Genomic DNA, 16589 nt, shown 5'->3' with positions numbered 1-16589 from the left:
TGTATAGTAATAACATGATTAAGTACATATTCTGAAGTGTGACACATCAACATCTCTATCTACTACATACTGTATTTCTTAACCCTAGACAGTAAACACATCAAGGGCTTTTTTCCAGAAAGCAAACTAAAAATGTAGTAAGAAGATCTGTGCTTAAGTCTTGGAGGATTCTGCATTTTTAATATTGAAATAACACTTGTTCAGATTACAATAATCAATTTCCGGAATAATATACAAAATAACACACAGCAGCATATTTGAAACTGAGAATACAACTTTAATCTGATTAGAATAAAGGGTAGTAACTTTACTTAATACACTTAATATACTTAAATACTTAATATTATGCATGGGAATAAACTTGCTTAATCATTCAATATACTTGTAATAATTCAGCCTTTTTTTTTACCCACTCTTTTTCTCCCTACTCCTCCTCAGTCTCCCAGATTAAAGTTTTTCCATTGCTTCCTTTGTTGGCATGACAAAACAAACATATTTTCCACAGCACTTTTGTTGATGGCTACAAAAACCTTCTCTAAGCAACTTTGTTAAATAGGTTATCTATAGTTTTAAGTTGCATTTTACAGTTACCCTAAATACTCAGCTTGGAAATTCCAACATATTTTAAGAATATGCATAATGTCATAGAAGACACGCAAATATAGACACACACAAAAAAGAGTCTCAGTGTCTACAGTGCACATCATGACTGTAGCAATCCTTAATGAGCTTAAGTATGAAACCCTTTTGAAAGATTCACATGCATTGACAACTGAACTGGACAGGTACACTTATCTCTGTCACCTTAGTCCTTATAACACATGGACGCCCAGGAATCTGAGGGCACATGCTGATTTATATACTTCGAATATGAAAAAGTTATTAAAATAAAACTAAGCAAACTAAATCAACAGTTCAGTGTTTTACATATCGTACTTAAAATCAACTATATAAAAATAGATACAAGTTAGTATTGGTTAAAAAATCTCAATATTTTAACTGCACAAAGGTCTTACACGTGCTTTAGACGTCTTGCCTCACTCCCAATGAATCAAAACTTATAACTGATGTTTGTTTAAAACCTGGGGCTTTGTAGCAGTTCAGTGAATACGTTATTTACAATAATTAAATGGAGGAGGAAAAGAGCCAGAAAGAAACAAAACAGTATTGATAATTGCATGTTTTATCAACTTTTCCTAGACACGTTTCTCTGTACAAGTTTTAAGTATATTTAAAAAGAAAAAAAAAATCATTTCCAATGGATGCAAAAGATTAGTCATTGTTTATACAGTATTTATGTGCTGCAGTACTACATCAGCGCTGTGTTACTACTTAACTGCACAGATTAATTATTTTTAAAGGTGAGTGGGTGTTTGAGAGCATTCAGTGTCCAAGGACTACTCTGCAAGTAAACTTTGCAAGATGCTTTCAGAGTAGTTCACATTACTGAAAGATACAGTGTTAAACAAATTACCTACAAAGTATCTGGAACCCTTCTGAGTGCTTCAGCACTAGTATATTTTAATCATATAAAAAATGAACATGTTTACTAATGAAAAAGATCGGAAAAGTAGACTAAGGATACAGGGTTACTGCAATAATCATCCACGTACTACAATTCTTATGGCAGAAAGAGAAATGAATGGCTTGAAAAAGAATTCAGCTGTGATTTTTATTAGGATTTTTTCTCACTACTGAGATACAACTTAAAATCTATACAGGTAATGCAAGAGGCAATCCAACATTAGTTTACTCATCTTAAAAATAGCTCTGCTCATTTCAAAATATTTAACATAAACACATCATTGACACATTATGAACATATTACAGTAACATAATGATTGCTTGTTAAAGTTTACCAAATTGATATTCAAAGAACCAAATATATATAAAAAAAAAAAAAAGAGGGAAAAAAAGCACAAACATAAGGAAGTACGGATGGCTGGGGTTTGTCCTATTCTCTCAAGATAAAAAAAATAATAATGACATCAATCTCTTGGCATATATTAACATGCATACAAAGATCAACAAACCCATAAAATATCCATTTACCTACTGAATGCGTAACAATCAGTTAAGCCTTTCTAATTCTCTAGTAAATCAATGTAATTCACTAGTAAATGACCTAGAAGTAACCAGTACAGAAACATATTCATACCATTCCAAAAACTCCCAGACACTCACCAAAAGACTGAATGCAGGTTTCAAGAAGATCTTCCAAAGTCGCCCCTTTAGCCAGGTGTCCCAGTGGCACCATTGTGACTTGGGTAAGGTTTGAAAGGCTGTGACAATGACTGATCTGCTTCAGCTCAAGTGCTGATTCAGGAACAGTGCTGCATCCTTGGGCAGGTTGCCTAGAAGAAAGCACAGTAGCGAAGTAAGTACAAGATGAGTGAGTGGCAAATTTTATGCTACATGGAAAAGGGGGAGAGATTTAAAGGGCAATTAATTCCCTGAAGCTAGGTTGATGAAATACATAGCCCTCCCACTTAATGAGTACACCAAAGAGACTACTCAGTAAATTATTTTTTCTTCTTTCTAAACATGGATTGTAGAGCACACAGTTACAGAGCTCCTTGAATGATCTCTCGGGTTAACTCTCAAGCAAAGCAGTAAGACTTCTGGTATGTTTACATTACTGTTTTAGCACAAGTTTAAAAAACAGCAGCAAAACTTTAAACTGTGTATACAAGCCATGTAACAGGAACATCATTATGCATGAGTGTACCACATATTTTTGTGGTTACCAAAAGTAAAGGAGAAAAAAAATATAACTATAATCAAATATTACACATTGAAAAAACACAGACGAGCTTTATTAATAGTGATTTTCCAAGTGATTTTCTAAGTCCCCAAAATATCAGTGCAACTTTACAGTGGAGCATTTCACAAAAAATAAAAAAAAAATAATAAAAAATGTTGGTGAGTTTGTATCCATTCTATACTATTAATTCCTACTAAAATGTTTCAAGAGTACATACATGACTGAATTAATGGTTTTATTATGAAAGGCTTACAACTATAAATGAGGCCAAAAATAAAGCTAGTATCTAGTTCTAGGCTTGTATTTTGCTCATATTATCATTTCTCAGAGCCTACGAATGCATACATTACAGATAATATTAAAATATGTTCACTGCTTGTGGACATGTTCTTCTTTCTGTATGAAACATTAAAGAAGAACAAATATCATGAAGAGTGCTGAAACATTTTCGCCTGCAAATAACAGGAACCACTTCAAAATCTGACTTGAGAACATGACAGTACAGCTCCCAAAAGGGCAACAGTCACTACTGTTTCCATAAAACTCAGGATTATTTCAAGACAATTCACACTCCGCAATCTCCCTAAGGAAGTTACCGCAGCATCTTTAAGTTGCTATCTTAAGCTTTCATACAATTTTTCTTTGACAGAGCACTATGCAAAACTTTTTATTAACACACTGACAATCCTGAGAAGAAAAGGCATAGAAACGTATCCAGTGTGCATACCACATACAGGCAGAGACTGCAGTAACGACGCCAGCATCCCATACAGGTGGTCCCGAACAAATATTGAAATACGGATGCCTGGCGAAGACAGACTGGACCCTACCTCATGTCAGCGACTTTCAAGACTTCGCTTAAGTTTCTGACTCGTTTCCACGCTGGAAAAGCCACAGAACTCCACGTGATGTCACTCCTCGCCCACCGCCAGCGGAGCGCAGCCCTGACCCCGCAGAGCCAGCGACCATCGCTCAGCTCTCCTGTACTCAATCTGGCACTAGCTATGCAAAGAATTTTCTGTTCCCTTCCCCCTTTCTCTAAATTTCCCTCGTCGCTCTGTGATCTGACTTCCTGTTCTCGCATAAAGCAGAGCGAGGGCCCGATCAGCTTTCAGGGTTCTCTTTTTACATGCTCGGCCACCACCCCTCCGAGCTTCGTGCCAGGCCCCCGCAGCTCAGGGCAGAGGATGCTCGGGACGCGGCGGCGGCGAAGCCCGAGTTTTAGCGGGGGATATTTTCGGTCTGGCCATCCGAGCCGGCACCGAACAGCGCACAAAAGCAAAGTTCACGGCCCCAGATAGGGTCGGAGCAACGCCGCGGCCCGCTCGGCGGACCCCGGTGGGAGAGGCACCCCAAAACCGGCCAAGCGGTAGCGCAGCCCCCGGGGGCCGCGGAGGGGACCCCTCAGGGACCTCCGCAACACCTGCAGGTTCCCCGGGGGCGGAGGCGCCCCCCGGCAGAGCCCTGTCCCCCCCCCCCAGGCTCCGAGCGCCCCGCGGCGAGCCCGGCGCTGGGAAGGGTGAAAGCCGGTCCTGCCGCCGCCTCCTGCCCCCCCTGCCCCGCAGCCCCCGGCCCGAGCGGACTCACCGGTTCTCCCTCCTCTTGCCCAGGGTCCCCATGTCGCCGCTAGCCTCGGCTCCGCCGCCCGGCCGGCGCAGCGGGGCGCGGGGCTGCGCGGGACGGAGGGGATCGGGGCAGCGGGGCGGCCCCGCGCATCGCCCGCTCCCGCCTCGCCTCGCCTTAGCAGCTCGCAGCCGAGCGAGCGGGGCAGCCGCCGCCCGTGACGAGCGAAGGCGAAGATCTTATCGGCAGAAGGAAGTCCCGAGCCGCCGGGCTGCTCTTCTTTGAAGCCGCCGCGTTTACCAGGTACTGAAGCGCCGGCTCCTGCCTGGCTCCGATGCCGGCCGCGACCCTGCCTTGGGGGCAGCCCCCGGGGGCCGACCCTAGCGGAGCCCACGCGTGCCTCCAGGCAAACGCTGCGGCCCTGCACGACTGCGCCCCGCCTGCGGGACGTCCCGCGTGGGGGCCGGGGGCCGCCGCAGCCCCTGGGAGGTCCCGGGGGACCAAACCCTCAGCCCCGAGGGAGCGGCGCAGGGCGTATTAAGCGTGGGCGAGCACCCGCGGGGAGCTGCTCCGTGGGGCCGTGGCTCGGCTTTCCCCGAGGTGCTGGCGGCTGGAAGTGGAGGCTGAGATGCCTTTGTGCAGCTCCTGTCGGCTGCCACCTCACGCTGCCTCGCCGGATGAGATGTGATGTACCCCAGGCATCTGCAGTGCTGACTGTCCCGTTCTGGCCACTGATAGAAAAGAGAAAGAAACTCCTTCGCTTCTGAGAAGAAAAGGCTGGGCAGGAAATCTGAAAGGTCAGGCTCGTTGCACGTAGCACAGTGTGACTAAATGGGCTTGCGTTGAGAAGTACGACCATCTGAGCCGTGCAAAAGTCACAGGTCACTTAGGCTCCACCACTTTGAGAGCTCAGTTTACATTACAGAAGGCTACTTGGGCATCACATGCCGTTGTACTGAGATCCACACCGTTTCTTTGACCAGTAAGATTCAGATATTCTGAATAATTTGCTACCAACAACCTGGGCACATTCCTCTTTAGGTCTCCAAGATGATCAAATTCACAAATGCGCTCATGGGCATTTTCTCAGGTGAACTGCCACTATCACCGTGAGTTGCATAAACCTGCCTGACCGTGCGCAAGACCTGCAGGTGAAAGGAAAAGCCCTGCATGCAACTGGAAATCACGTTAGTGATTCAGCAGGTGCCATTCCCCTGAGTGATACTGAGCTCATTCCCAGCTTGAAGATCACTATGGTTTATGGAACACAAATGCACAATATATATCCAAGACCACTAGTCATGTAATCTGTGATATTCTCTGTAACACCTAAATTGTTAAGCCAATATCCTGGCCTAATTCTACTTCAGACAAGCCCATCCCAGCTATCTTTGCTTTTTTTTTTAACTGTAGTTTTCTTGAGAAGTTCATGTGCATGTGTATACACACACAAATAAATGGGGGGTTGAGAGAAAGAACACTGTCCAGATTTGTAGTTAGAAGGTAACCAACCATCAGTAAATCTTACACAATCTCATACAAAAATGCAATTGTATCTTACACACCTGTATGGCAGCCTGACATACTGACCCTTGAATGTAATGTTTTCCAGGTGAAATGGTCTCCTGCTGTAAAGCACATTCACTCCTGTTTTGTGTCCTGTGGAAAGGGAAGGTAATTCTCTTTTCTGAGAGTTTCTATCAGTAGATGATTGTTTTACAGTGAAACTTACAGAGCCATGCTAACAGAGTTGTAAGAAGACTGTTATGCCTAGGATAGGTCATATTGCTCCTGAGGGAACACTTCTGATTCAGAAATTTTAAACCATTTTGTTCCGATCTCTGGAATATCTTGCAGCAGTCAAACTCACAAAATGAATTTTACCATTGGAACTGAGTGAAGGGATCTACTTTTTGCCTCAGAGTAAGTCAGATCTTTGAAGTTCTGCTGTACTTAAAGATACACCTTTTCCCCTTCAAGTTAGTGTGAGTTCACAAACCTAGCTTGCCCTCAAAGTGGAGTAAAAATAATTTTCTGAAGCCAATGGGCCAGCTAGTAGAGCTCTGTAAGCATACGACTCTGCATGCAAAAAATTAATCAAGGAAAAAACCCCACCCCAACTAAAAACGATGCATGTTCTGCCATATCAATTCTTTCATTTCCCCACCCACTCATATTAGTTCAAGTGCTGCCACAGCCAATTAATGGTAAAAGAACAAGACCACACATTTTTCCAGTAGCATTCACTTAGATCTGTTTTACTTAGATCGTTGTGAAATCACAGCATGAGTGCGAAGGCTCTTAGGTGTTCTTGTGGGATAATGAATGAGGTGGCTTCCTGCACTGACAGAGGACCCTGTTGGGTCATGGGGTCAGCAGAAAACATCAAGAAGGCAAGCTAGACAATCTAGTGTGGAAAGTAATTCCAGAGAAGGAGAAAAGATTACTAATACAATTGGAAAGAAGGAAGCTACAAAGAACTACTGCTGGCTTAACATATGTTATGCAAACAAGTAGTAATCAGAATCACTAGTTCTCTTCAGTTAGGGCCTGCTACCAATTGCTTGTGAAAAAAAAAAAATTAAAAAAAATATTTTATCTGAGTTGTGATATGCCAAAGGTGTGGCTATGTGTGTGATCATCTGATATAAATAGCAGCTTTAATGAAGACTCCATCTGAACGTGCTTACATATTATAACTTAAATTTATAGCTGTTGGAACAGTTTGCCTTAACATGAATGCCGATTTCAGTTGTAGCTAGTAGAGCATTTCTAGTGTCTTGTTCCAAGCCTGGGTCATAACTTTACGTCAGGATTATCTAGAGTTTGGTGTTTCTCTTTTTGTAAAAGTTGCAGTGTTAGTGGAGATTTTCATCCAATAATCCTGTTGAGGTTATCAGACAATAGTAATCCCCTTAGCTATTTTTCTCCTGGTGCAGCTTTGCTAAAGGGGCCAGAGATGGAATGTCCACTTTCTGAAACAATGTGGCATATAGCAGCGTTAGTTTTTTTGTCTTTAGCACATACATTGCAATAGCAATATCTTCCTTTGGTGGTACATGTTCTGGGGCAACAGTTTGGACAACTATAGCTTTTATAAGGAGGAGGCAATAAAACTCCTACTTGCGGTTGTGGAATGGGACCTGAAAATACAAAACTGTAGAATTCAGAGAGTGAATAGCAAATGAAGAGGAATATGAATTGTTGTTTTTTTTTTTTTTTTTTTTTTTTTTTTTTTAAGTTTATTTTTAAATCAGGTTGAAAAAGAATGGGCCAATCTTATTTGAGTGCTTTGGGTTGTCAGTAAGGTACCTGTAAGGCCCCCATTTTCTGAGAGAACAGAGGGAACTAAGCACCCAGTTGTTGTTGCTTGTACTTAAGGGCCATAGATCTGTATACAGTATATGTAAGACATCTTAAAAAATCAGTAGCTGTGCTACTAATAGGTCTATCTATCCAATCTATCTCTATACTGAGGTTTCTGCTGTAAAGGCTGCTTCTGTCAAACCCATCAAAATCCAGTAGCCAGCCTTAAGTAAAGCCTCCACTGTGAGGGCTTAACTCAAAGAAAGTCAGTACAAATGAATTGATTGTCCACATGTCTTTGGAGAGCTTGAAAATATATAGGTAATATTACTTTTAGCATTGAAGATGTATGACAAACTAAATACAACTTTTATCTGTGAACCTTTGAACATAAGGGGGAGGAAGGTCAGTGGAAAATGTGGAAAATTATATAAAGCAGTGTTGTACACCCATCCCATGCTTAACAGCGTATGTATGTTTTATTGCAGTTCTCATACAGAAAATGTTCTTGTATCATCTAGGTGAACAAGTGCTGAAAAAAATGAAAGTTTTTGATATCAGTGTGAAGATAAACTAGTCCCCTAGCATTCTGTTACTGGAAATTCCTTTTTTCTGTTATAGCAAAAAGCTTTAAAATAAAGATTCTGTATTATTCATGCTTCAGATCTGGTATGGTACTTCACTTATCTGAGGCAAAGCTGAACGCCAGAGAAGTAGTGTATGTGCAATAGGCATTTTAAATGATCACAGTGCATAGGAAAATGCTAAGAATTACCCTGCCTGAGTAGACACCATGTTTAGGTCTGTGGTATCTCTCACGTAAGATAGTTTGTGTGTAAAATCTTCTGAATCCTTCATGTTTTTAAGGATGTCTCTTGTGCTTTTTTTAAAGATAGTCAAAGTAAGATATTAAAATGTGAGGCTTGCTTTTTGTGAAAATACCTCTGGGATAATAGCATAAGCAACTGACTACAGCAGTTTAATAGAGCCCAGTCTTACTTAAACTGGACTTGATTTTTTTTTTAAGGCTTGCAAACACACATTGTTCATAAGAAGTGTCAAAAAAATATTCTCTTCTATGGCTGAGTTTATGTCCACATCATTTTACTATTATATAGTAAAATTCCATACTGCTGCAGGTTTCTGTATGATAAGGCACTTAAAATGTCTTTGAATGATTTAGTATCCCAGGTCAGCGAATAGGAATATACAGCATGTAGATTTTCTGAAACAACTTGAAAATCAGTACCAAATTGTCTTAAAACGCTTCAAGTAAATTCTGTGTTCCTTCAAAGAGCAAATAAAGGAACACTGGCTTAGTTTCATTATTCTTAAATTTGTGTCTGATTACCATATACATTGTATAACTCCTGAATATTCAGCAGATTTCTTTGATAAGAACTGATGATTTCAGTAATTTCTTATGGCTGTTTTTTCAGAGTTACTCCAAAACAAAACCTACTAATGATTTCAGTAATTTATTGCGGCTGATGTTTTTTCAGAGTTACCCTGAAACAAAACCTATGCTCTGTGTTTGGATTACATTGTTTTCTTGAAATTAGATCTGCTGGGGGAGGACGGGGGGGATGGGGACAAAACAAACAAACAAACACTAAAACAATGGCAACCTTTTCTTTCCTGTTCTCAGCATACACAGCCACTTCCATATCCAAATAACTAACAAGCCACCTGCCTGTGTACATCATGCTTAGAGGACTGGAGCACCTGTTGTACGAGGACAGGCTGAGAGAGCTGGACCTGTTTAGTGTGGAAAAGAGAAGACTAAGGGGAGACCTCAGTGATGTGTATAAATATCTGAGGGGAGGGTGTCGAGAGGATGGAGGTAGTCTCTTTTCAGTTGTGCCCAGCAACAGGTTGAGAGGCCCTGGGCACAAACTGAAGCATGGGAAATTCCGGCTGAGTATGAGGGGGCACTTCTTTACTGTGAGGGTGACAGAGGTTGCCCATAAAGGTTGTGGAGTCTCCTTCTCTGGAGATACTCAAAACCTGCCTGGATGTCATCCTATGCAATGTGCTTTAGGTGATCCTGCTCAGCAGGGAATTGGACTAGATGACCTCTAGAGGTCCCTTCCTACCTCGGCCATTCTGTGATCAGGAAAGGGTAAGTGATTCCTGCTAACAGGACCGCATACAAAAGGCTTCTTTAAGGCAAACATAACACGATTGTAAAAGATCTTTTAGGGTTTGGCATTTAAAGTAAATGACATTAAACAAGATGGAAAAGAGACAAGACAGAAATTCATGTAAAATCAAAAGAAGATCAGGAAAACTGTCAGATGGATCTCAGACTACTAGCAAACACTTCTTTGCAGAACACAAAGTAGAACATGTAGCACTGGGATCTTGCTGGTTTGGGATTCTGCCAGAGCATTTCATAGGTATTAGCCAGCCATGAATTTCCCACCACACTCAGTGAACACTCAGGCTGATCATTACAGCTACTGTGAGTCATTTTGTCAGTTCAGGTGCCACAGGTCCGTGGGATGGATTGAATGATTCCAGTCCTAGTAATGATCCATGTGGGTGTGAGCACGCCACATGATGGAACGTCTGTGGTTTTGAGTCTTGGAAATTATAGGCAAGACAGTTTGTAGGTAAAGGCAGCATTTTCTATCAGGCCAACTAGCACAGCTGGAAGGCAAGGTTTGGGGTAGACTTGAAGAGAGTTTCTGCAGAGAATCACAGAATCATGAAGTGAATTAGTTTGGAAGGGAACTCAGGTAGTCTGTATTCCAACTTACTGCCCAAAGCATGACCAGCTGTGGGACCAGACTTGGTTGTGAAGGGCTTTATCTGGTTGAGTCTTGAAAGATTGGAAGTCTGAAGACTGCACAGTCTCTGTGGATAATGTGTTGCAATGTTTGACTATTCTCATGTTTTGCTTTTGTTAAACAATAATAATAATAATTAAAAAAAAAAAAAAAAAAAAAAGATTTTTCCTTATACCAAATTAGATCTTCTCTTGTTTCAGTTTGTCTCAAAGTCCTGCCATACACTGGTGTGAAGAGCCTGGTTCCTTCTCAATAAGCTTCTCAGAAGCATTATCAGTCTGTAGTTACATTGCTAATTACTCACATCACACACATTGATGTGAGTCCTCTTGGACACCTCGAGGTGCAGGATTCTGCCTTTGTCATGAGTTTCATAAAAGTTCTTGTCAGTGCAATCCTTCATTCTGGCTAAGGCTTTCTGGGTGGCAGTCCTGCCCTCAAGCACACTGGCTTGTCCTCCTGGTTTGATGCTGCTTGCAAACTTGACAAGAATGCACTCTTGGACTGCTGAGGACAGTGTTAAAAAGGGCTGGTCCCAGGATAGACCACTGTGCTACTCACTGCCAGACTTGTTAGTGTACAACATGTACCCTCTGAGCCTAACCATTCAAATGGCTTTTTACCCATCTAGTTGTACATCCTTCCAGACCTCAGTGTCACAAATTGAACACAAAGATATTGCGGGAAACAGTGTTGAAAGCTTTATTAAAGCTAAGAAATAGCAACATCTGGAAATCTGTCTACTTTATCCTTTATTATACTAGTTGGCCTAATAAAAGGCATTATCTCTACCTACAGATCTTGTCTTGCCTATGTCTGTAAGCCATTGCAGTTATGACAGTGTTACCATACAGAAATGCCCATTGGAGAACTGTAATCCAAAATGAAGAAATTCATTTGTGTCATTGCATGTATGGATGTCTATTGCCTTTAACTATAAAGCAAGGTACAATTTCCATCATAGCACCTCTGCTTCATTCAGATCATAGTGTGGATATGTAAAAAGAGCAAATAAGGAAGCATATTGATGAGAGTTATTTTCAACAGCTTTGGCTCCAGAAGTTGGATTGCATGAGACCATTAAGGAAGGAGGAATGTACAAGTAAAAACATGGTCTGGTGGCTGAGATAAATGTAATTTATCATTAGTTGTTCGTGCAGATAATTTGCAAGTTGCTAGTGGACAAGTCTTGCACTTTCAGCTATATATAACTAAACGATTGAAACAGGTGGTTTTGGTTTTAATCTGGAAGACTTTAGATAATGGAGTAAAACGATTTGTTCCAGCAAGAGAGCAATGAACATATATGTTGATAATATAGGGAGACATCAAGTCTAGTAAGTTAGAAAATGCAATTAGCTGGTGGCATTCTGAGTAGGAGCATGCTTTGATTTTCGTTTGAGTCTCAGTCCTACAAGTAATATCTTGGCCTTTCTATTGAGTAAAGATTTTGTTTTCCTATTTAGAAGAATGCTGAAATACAGTCAGCACTGGACATCAGCCTAGAATGAAGACTTGACTACCTTGCATCCATGTGCAGCTGTTTCAGAAGTAGCACATAGTGGGTTTGTCTTTGAGATATTATGATATTGCAATACAGAGTGAGAGGTAATGATATTGCTAACTGCAGTCTGTTCTGCATCACCAAAACCAAAAGTAGGTTTAATTCTAGCAACAAGGAAATACAAAGCTCATATTTACTGTAAGTGAGTCCAAGAGCAGTGTCGTCATAACTTCTACTTTATGTCTTACAGCAGCCCATAGCGCTTACTTTTATTGTCTTTCAGAAGTAAAATATTTCATCAGTTTTGATTCAGGTCACCAAGATGCTTATGTGTGCGTACAATCTATGAATTGATTTTGGTAAGAATTGTACAAAAATGCCACCTCCCCCCCCCAAGCAAACAAACAAACAAACAAACAAAAAACACTAAAAATACTGCAACATCTTTTTTCTTAAAATGCATGCAAGTGAAATATGGGAAGAAAAAGTGATAAACGTGTGGTACCTTGAAACAAATTATGTCCAGAAACTGTGAGAATCAAGGTACAGAAAGGAAAAGCATAACAGTGCTACTGAGAATGCCTCTTTTTCATTTACCATCTGCTTTAATAGAACAAAACTGCTGCTTGAACAGGATGTAGATAACATCATCCTCAATGTTCCTTTGTAAACATTTTCCAAGGAGACAGTGATTAGCTACTTCCTTCACAGGATATTTCCTGGTCAGCAGCAAGAGGCAAGACACCATTCAGTAGAAATATATAAGTGTATTGTTTTAACATTTTTAAAGTGGTTTCACAGATAAATTGTTGTGGATCTGACAGTACATTTGAAAGTTTGACAGGATGAAAGTCAGGCTATGTGAAATGTATTTTTATTTTAATATATTTATAGCTTAATGTAATACTTCCTTTAAAAATCTGTTTAGCAAATAACAACTAAAATTGCAGTGATCCTTTGAGCTGGAAAGAAATGTAGATACACGATTTCCATCAGAGACAGCTGCTTCAAAATTTGCAAACAGTGCAAAATTTCATTTTGCTGCTGCGGGCTTGAAGGCCAGTCTTAATGATATTGCCTTCTTTATTAGCAGTGACAGAGGTGTTGTGTGAAGAAACAAGAGTGAAAGATGAGGAGAAATAAGGAGTAATCACAGGGGTTTCACAGGATGTGGGTGTGTAGGGAGTGGTATTTCTCTTTGCTGCCTTTTCTGACTGATCTAATCTGCAGGGCAGAAAAGTTTTCCAAGGGGATTTCACCCTGAAGTGCAAGGTGGTGCTGATTTGAACCAAACACTGGATTAAGTGCTGAAAATGTAGGTGGACATGATACACCACATAGATAAGGTCCTCTCCCAGGGGACTTTCTTTCCTTTTGTATTGCTTTAGGGGAAATGCTCTTTTCCCTTCTAACCTGGTTTTGCTTGCCCATCTCTCTCCTCTCAGTATGCTCAGTATGTGAGTCAGCTGGGGAAGAGAGGAGGTGAGAGGACAGGAGAGGAGGAGCAGCATCCCTCAAACCTGTTCCAGCCACCCATGGAGCTCCTGGTGCTGGAGGATCAGTAGGAAGCACAACAGGGCTGGGAACAAAGGCAGGGTGGATGCAGCTAGTGGCAGCCCAAGGTTTTCTGTCTTCTGTTGCTATTGATACAAGAATTAATGTAAGTTGAATGTTATTTAAAATAAAAGAATCATAGAATGGCTTGGGTTGGAAGAGACCTTAAAGATCACCTAGTTTCAACTCCCCTGCCATGGCAATGTCTTATCTGTGGGCTGAATATGGTAAGCTTACCAACCATATGTATAAATAAAGAGAAAGATTAATCTTTCCAGGACTCCATTTGTCTGTTCTGTTCTCAGGAAGGGAATGTAAGACTTGTTCCTCAGTTTGTTGGACTCAAAAAAAACTTGGCAATAAATTATGTTGGGAACAGAATCAGGCAGATGAATGCAGTAAGGAAATTTTTGAGTAAGCTCAGAGATAATGGGCCACCTTCATTTGTGGTCCATTGTGGCTAGATATAAAATGAATACAGGCAAATTGTTAACTACCTAGACCTAAAATCATCCAAGTTTTTTTCTGAACTCCTAAGACCTTTTTCTTCTCCTCTCAGTTTTGTCTCTCCTCACCTTCCCTGCTTTAAAACAAAATGTATTGTTTCCTGTTTTACAGGACCTCTCAGAATAGCAATATTGTCAAGCATTGCTGTTGCTTTCTGGATTAGAAACATTATCAGTTGCTGGCTTCAGTTTTAATCAGGGAGAGTAGTTGAAGCAATTCTGAACAGAATGTAATTGCAAACATCTACCAAAAAAAATATTCAATACCATATCAATAGTTGTATGATTTGAAAGTATTTAGGCACCAGTTCAACAAACACACTTAAACCCACTCTTATTTTAAAATTACAGGCAGGGAGAGACAGTCATATGCAGAAAATTAAACTGGTTTAAAAGAAGTCCGTACTTGCTAGGAGCAATATAAGGAGTTCTTATGAACACCTAGCCCTTCTTATGAAGACCTAGACATTGTTAGCTTCAGGAACTTATACTCTAATTATTGGTGTCTCTGTGAACATCCAACCTAGAAAGCAAGGTACAGTTATCAAGATGTGCTGTACATGTCTAGTGCTAAGATGTCTGCCAGTCAGGTTACAAGAGGGTTAGGTAAAGTACCCAAGACTTCTTGTAGATTCAACTGGATGGGATTATGGAAATAGTTAGTTTGCAACTTTTTATTTTGTCAATGCCAAAATTTTATCAATGTCAAATTTTGTCAATAAAAAACAGTTAATAGTGCCCTTCTATAATATCTTTGAAAGTTTTTAAAATCCTGTGTTAGGAACATGAACAATGAAGTCTTATGACAATGTGAAAATAGTCTGGTAGTGAAAGTTAGAGATTCTATCGCTGTCTAAAAGTGGTAGTTTGGGTGGGTTTTCTCTTCTCGCATCTACCTGTCCTATTTCCTCTTTTGGAAGGCTTCTTTGGAATTTTTTGGATGGCTTCTTTGGAATTTTGAAGGCAAGGGTTGCTAATGGTTTTTTAGGGTGACTCACAGGTTAAAAAAAATGATTTGTGCCATTTCCTTGTCAAATACAAGCATATTTTAAAAAATGAGTTTAAAGTTAGTGGTATCTATCTTTGAAAAGTCAGAAAACCAAAGGGGAAGGGGGAAAAACATTGTCAGTAAATTGTGTAAATAACGAGTCAGAGTAACTTGAACTAATATTTTAAATGTAGATTGGTTTGCATCACTTTTAAGAACATGACATACATTATGATTTTTAGTGCTAATTGCATCAGTTATAGAGTATTATTTAAAAATGGGGACAAAAAAAATTTTAAAGTTCTTTTCTACGGTAAAGGAAAATTACAAAAATGAAGGAAAATTGTGCTTAAGTGGACATGTCAGATTCTACCAATATTCAAATCACTATTTTATAAGGTGCAAACTGTGTACAGACAGGAAAGCTATTTAGGTGCTTTTGTCTCAGTCTGTGGTTGTGGCAATGAAAAAACAGTTCAGGCTCTAAAACAAAATAAGTTTTCTAGTCTGTAGATCCCTCAGCTTTTTTGCAGGATAGATAGCAAAAAATAGACAGCAGCACCATGTAGGAGTAATCGCTGATTGAAATTCAGAACCTGATACCTCTTTTACCTGGGTGTAGATCAGAATAGCTTTTCTGACTTGTCTGAGGCACTCTTGTATTTACACAGTAGTTACTGAGGCTTCAGTTTGACCCATCAGTGGGAAGCATTCACATACCACAGTAACTTTACAACATCGTCAGGACCTACGGAAGTCATGCATATGTAGATGTGCTAAACCATTTCATTTTCATACAGATTTTCAGCACTGCGCTATGCTGATAATTGCGGTGATAATGCCAAGATAAGCAGATGCAATGTGAATATGTTTGACATGGTTAAATAGGAAGTTGTTGTTCCATTTTTGCTGCGTAGATTGCAGAACATAGTTAGGGACTGAAAGGAGCACTTGATTTATTTTTTTGTTTTCTTTTCATGTTCTACTTTATCTGCCATACTTACATCTATGCAGTTCAACTTAATATGCAGCCACTTTTTCAAGCATTGCATGTATCCCTAAAAACTGCTTATACCATTTACCCGATCCTCCTCTTTCCTGAAATATCATCTCAGTATTTTTGTTAATTTTGGGGAAAAGAGATGATTCAGATCACCCCAGCTATCTAACAAGCCTATTTCAAACATGGGCCTTCTATCTTTCATTTTTCTGCCATTTACCAAAAGACGGTGTTTTCTGTTTGTTTTAATTTTATTTTTAATTTCATCTGTTGTGAAAAGATCATCTTTTCCTTTTTTATTTTCTTTATATTTCATGTTTCTTTTTTCACAAACAAATTGTTTAACAAGACAATTATTCCAACATGATTAGCTTATAGACTATATTTTGGAAAACAACAAAAATGTCTCACTATACAAAGTCCTTGTGCTACTTTTTGACATACTATGCATTTTGCAGGCTTAATCCTTATAATTTGTTGATACTTGCAAAAAATGCATAAAGGAATCTTTTAAATTGAAGCTTTTAAACTTAGTTAAATAAATGTCCATTGTATCTTTCTCTCACTTGTTTATGGGATGATCATTTCTGATTTTCTCACAGCTTTAATGTA

General features: G+C 39.9%; 1 protein-coding gene and 1 long non-coding RNA gene across 2 annotated transcripts in view; one reads left to right on the top strand and one right to left on the bottom strand.

Annotated features, from left to right (window-relative positions):
* Positions 1 to 5057, bottom strand: part of RASGRP1 (RAS guanyl releasing protein 1) — a 43475-nt gene extending 38418 nt beyond the window's left edge. The window contains exons 1-2 of the mRNA XM_027457832.3: positions 4352 to 5057; positions 2185 to 2354 (exon numbers count right to left, since the gene is read on the bottom strand). Of these exons, the coding sequence (XP_027313633.1) occupies positions 2185 to 2354; positions 4352 to 4383 (202 nt within the window). The 5' untranslated portion in view covers positions 4384 to 5057. The remainder of the gene's footprint in view (positions 1 to 2184; positions 2355 to 4351) is intronic.
* LOC113843711 (uncharacterized) lies at positions 4493 to 14865 on the top strand. Its single transcript, XR_003497408.3, has 3 exons — positions 4493 to 4630; positions 5940 to 6001; positions 9282 to 14865. It is a non-coding gene; the product is annotated as an uncharacterized lncRNA (long non-coding RNA).
* The last annotated feature ends 1724 nt before the right edge of the window (positions 14866 to 16589 follow it).

This window comes from Anas platyrhynchos, chromosome 5 (genome assembly GCF_047663525.1).
Source record: "Anas platyrhynchos isolate ZD024472 breed Pekin duck chromosome 5, IASCAAS_PekinDuck_T2T, whole genome shotgun sequence".
In the NCBI taxonomy this organism is placed as follows: Eukaryota; Metazoa; Chordata; class Aves; order Anseriformes; family Anatidae; genus Anas; species Anas platyrhynchos.
The sequence above is the reverse complement of the archived record's forward strand: the minus strand, read 5'-3'. Positions and strand labels throughout refer to the sequence as shown.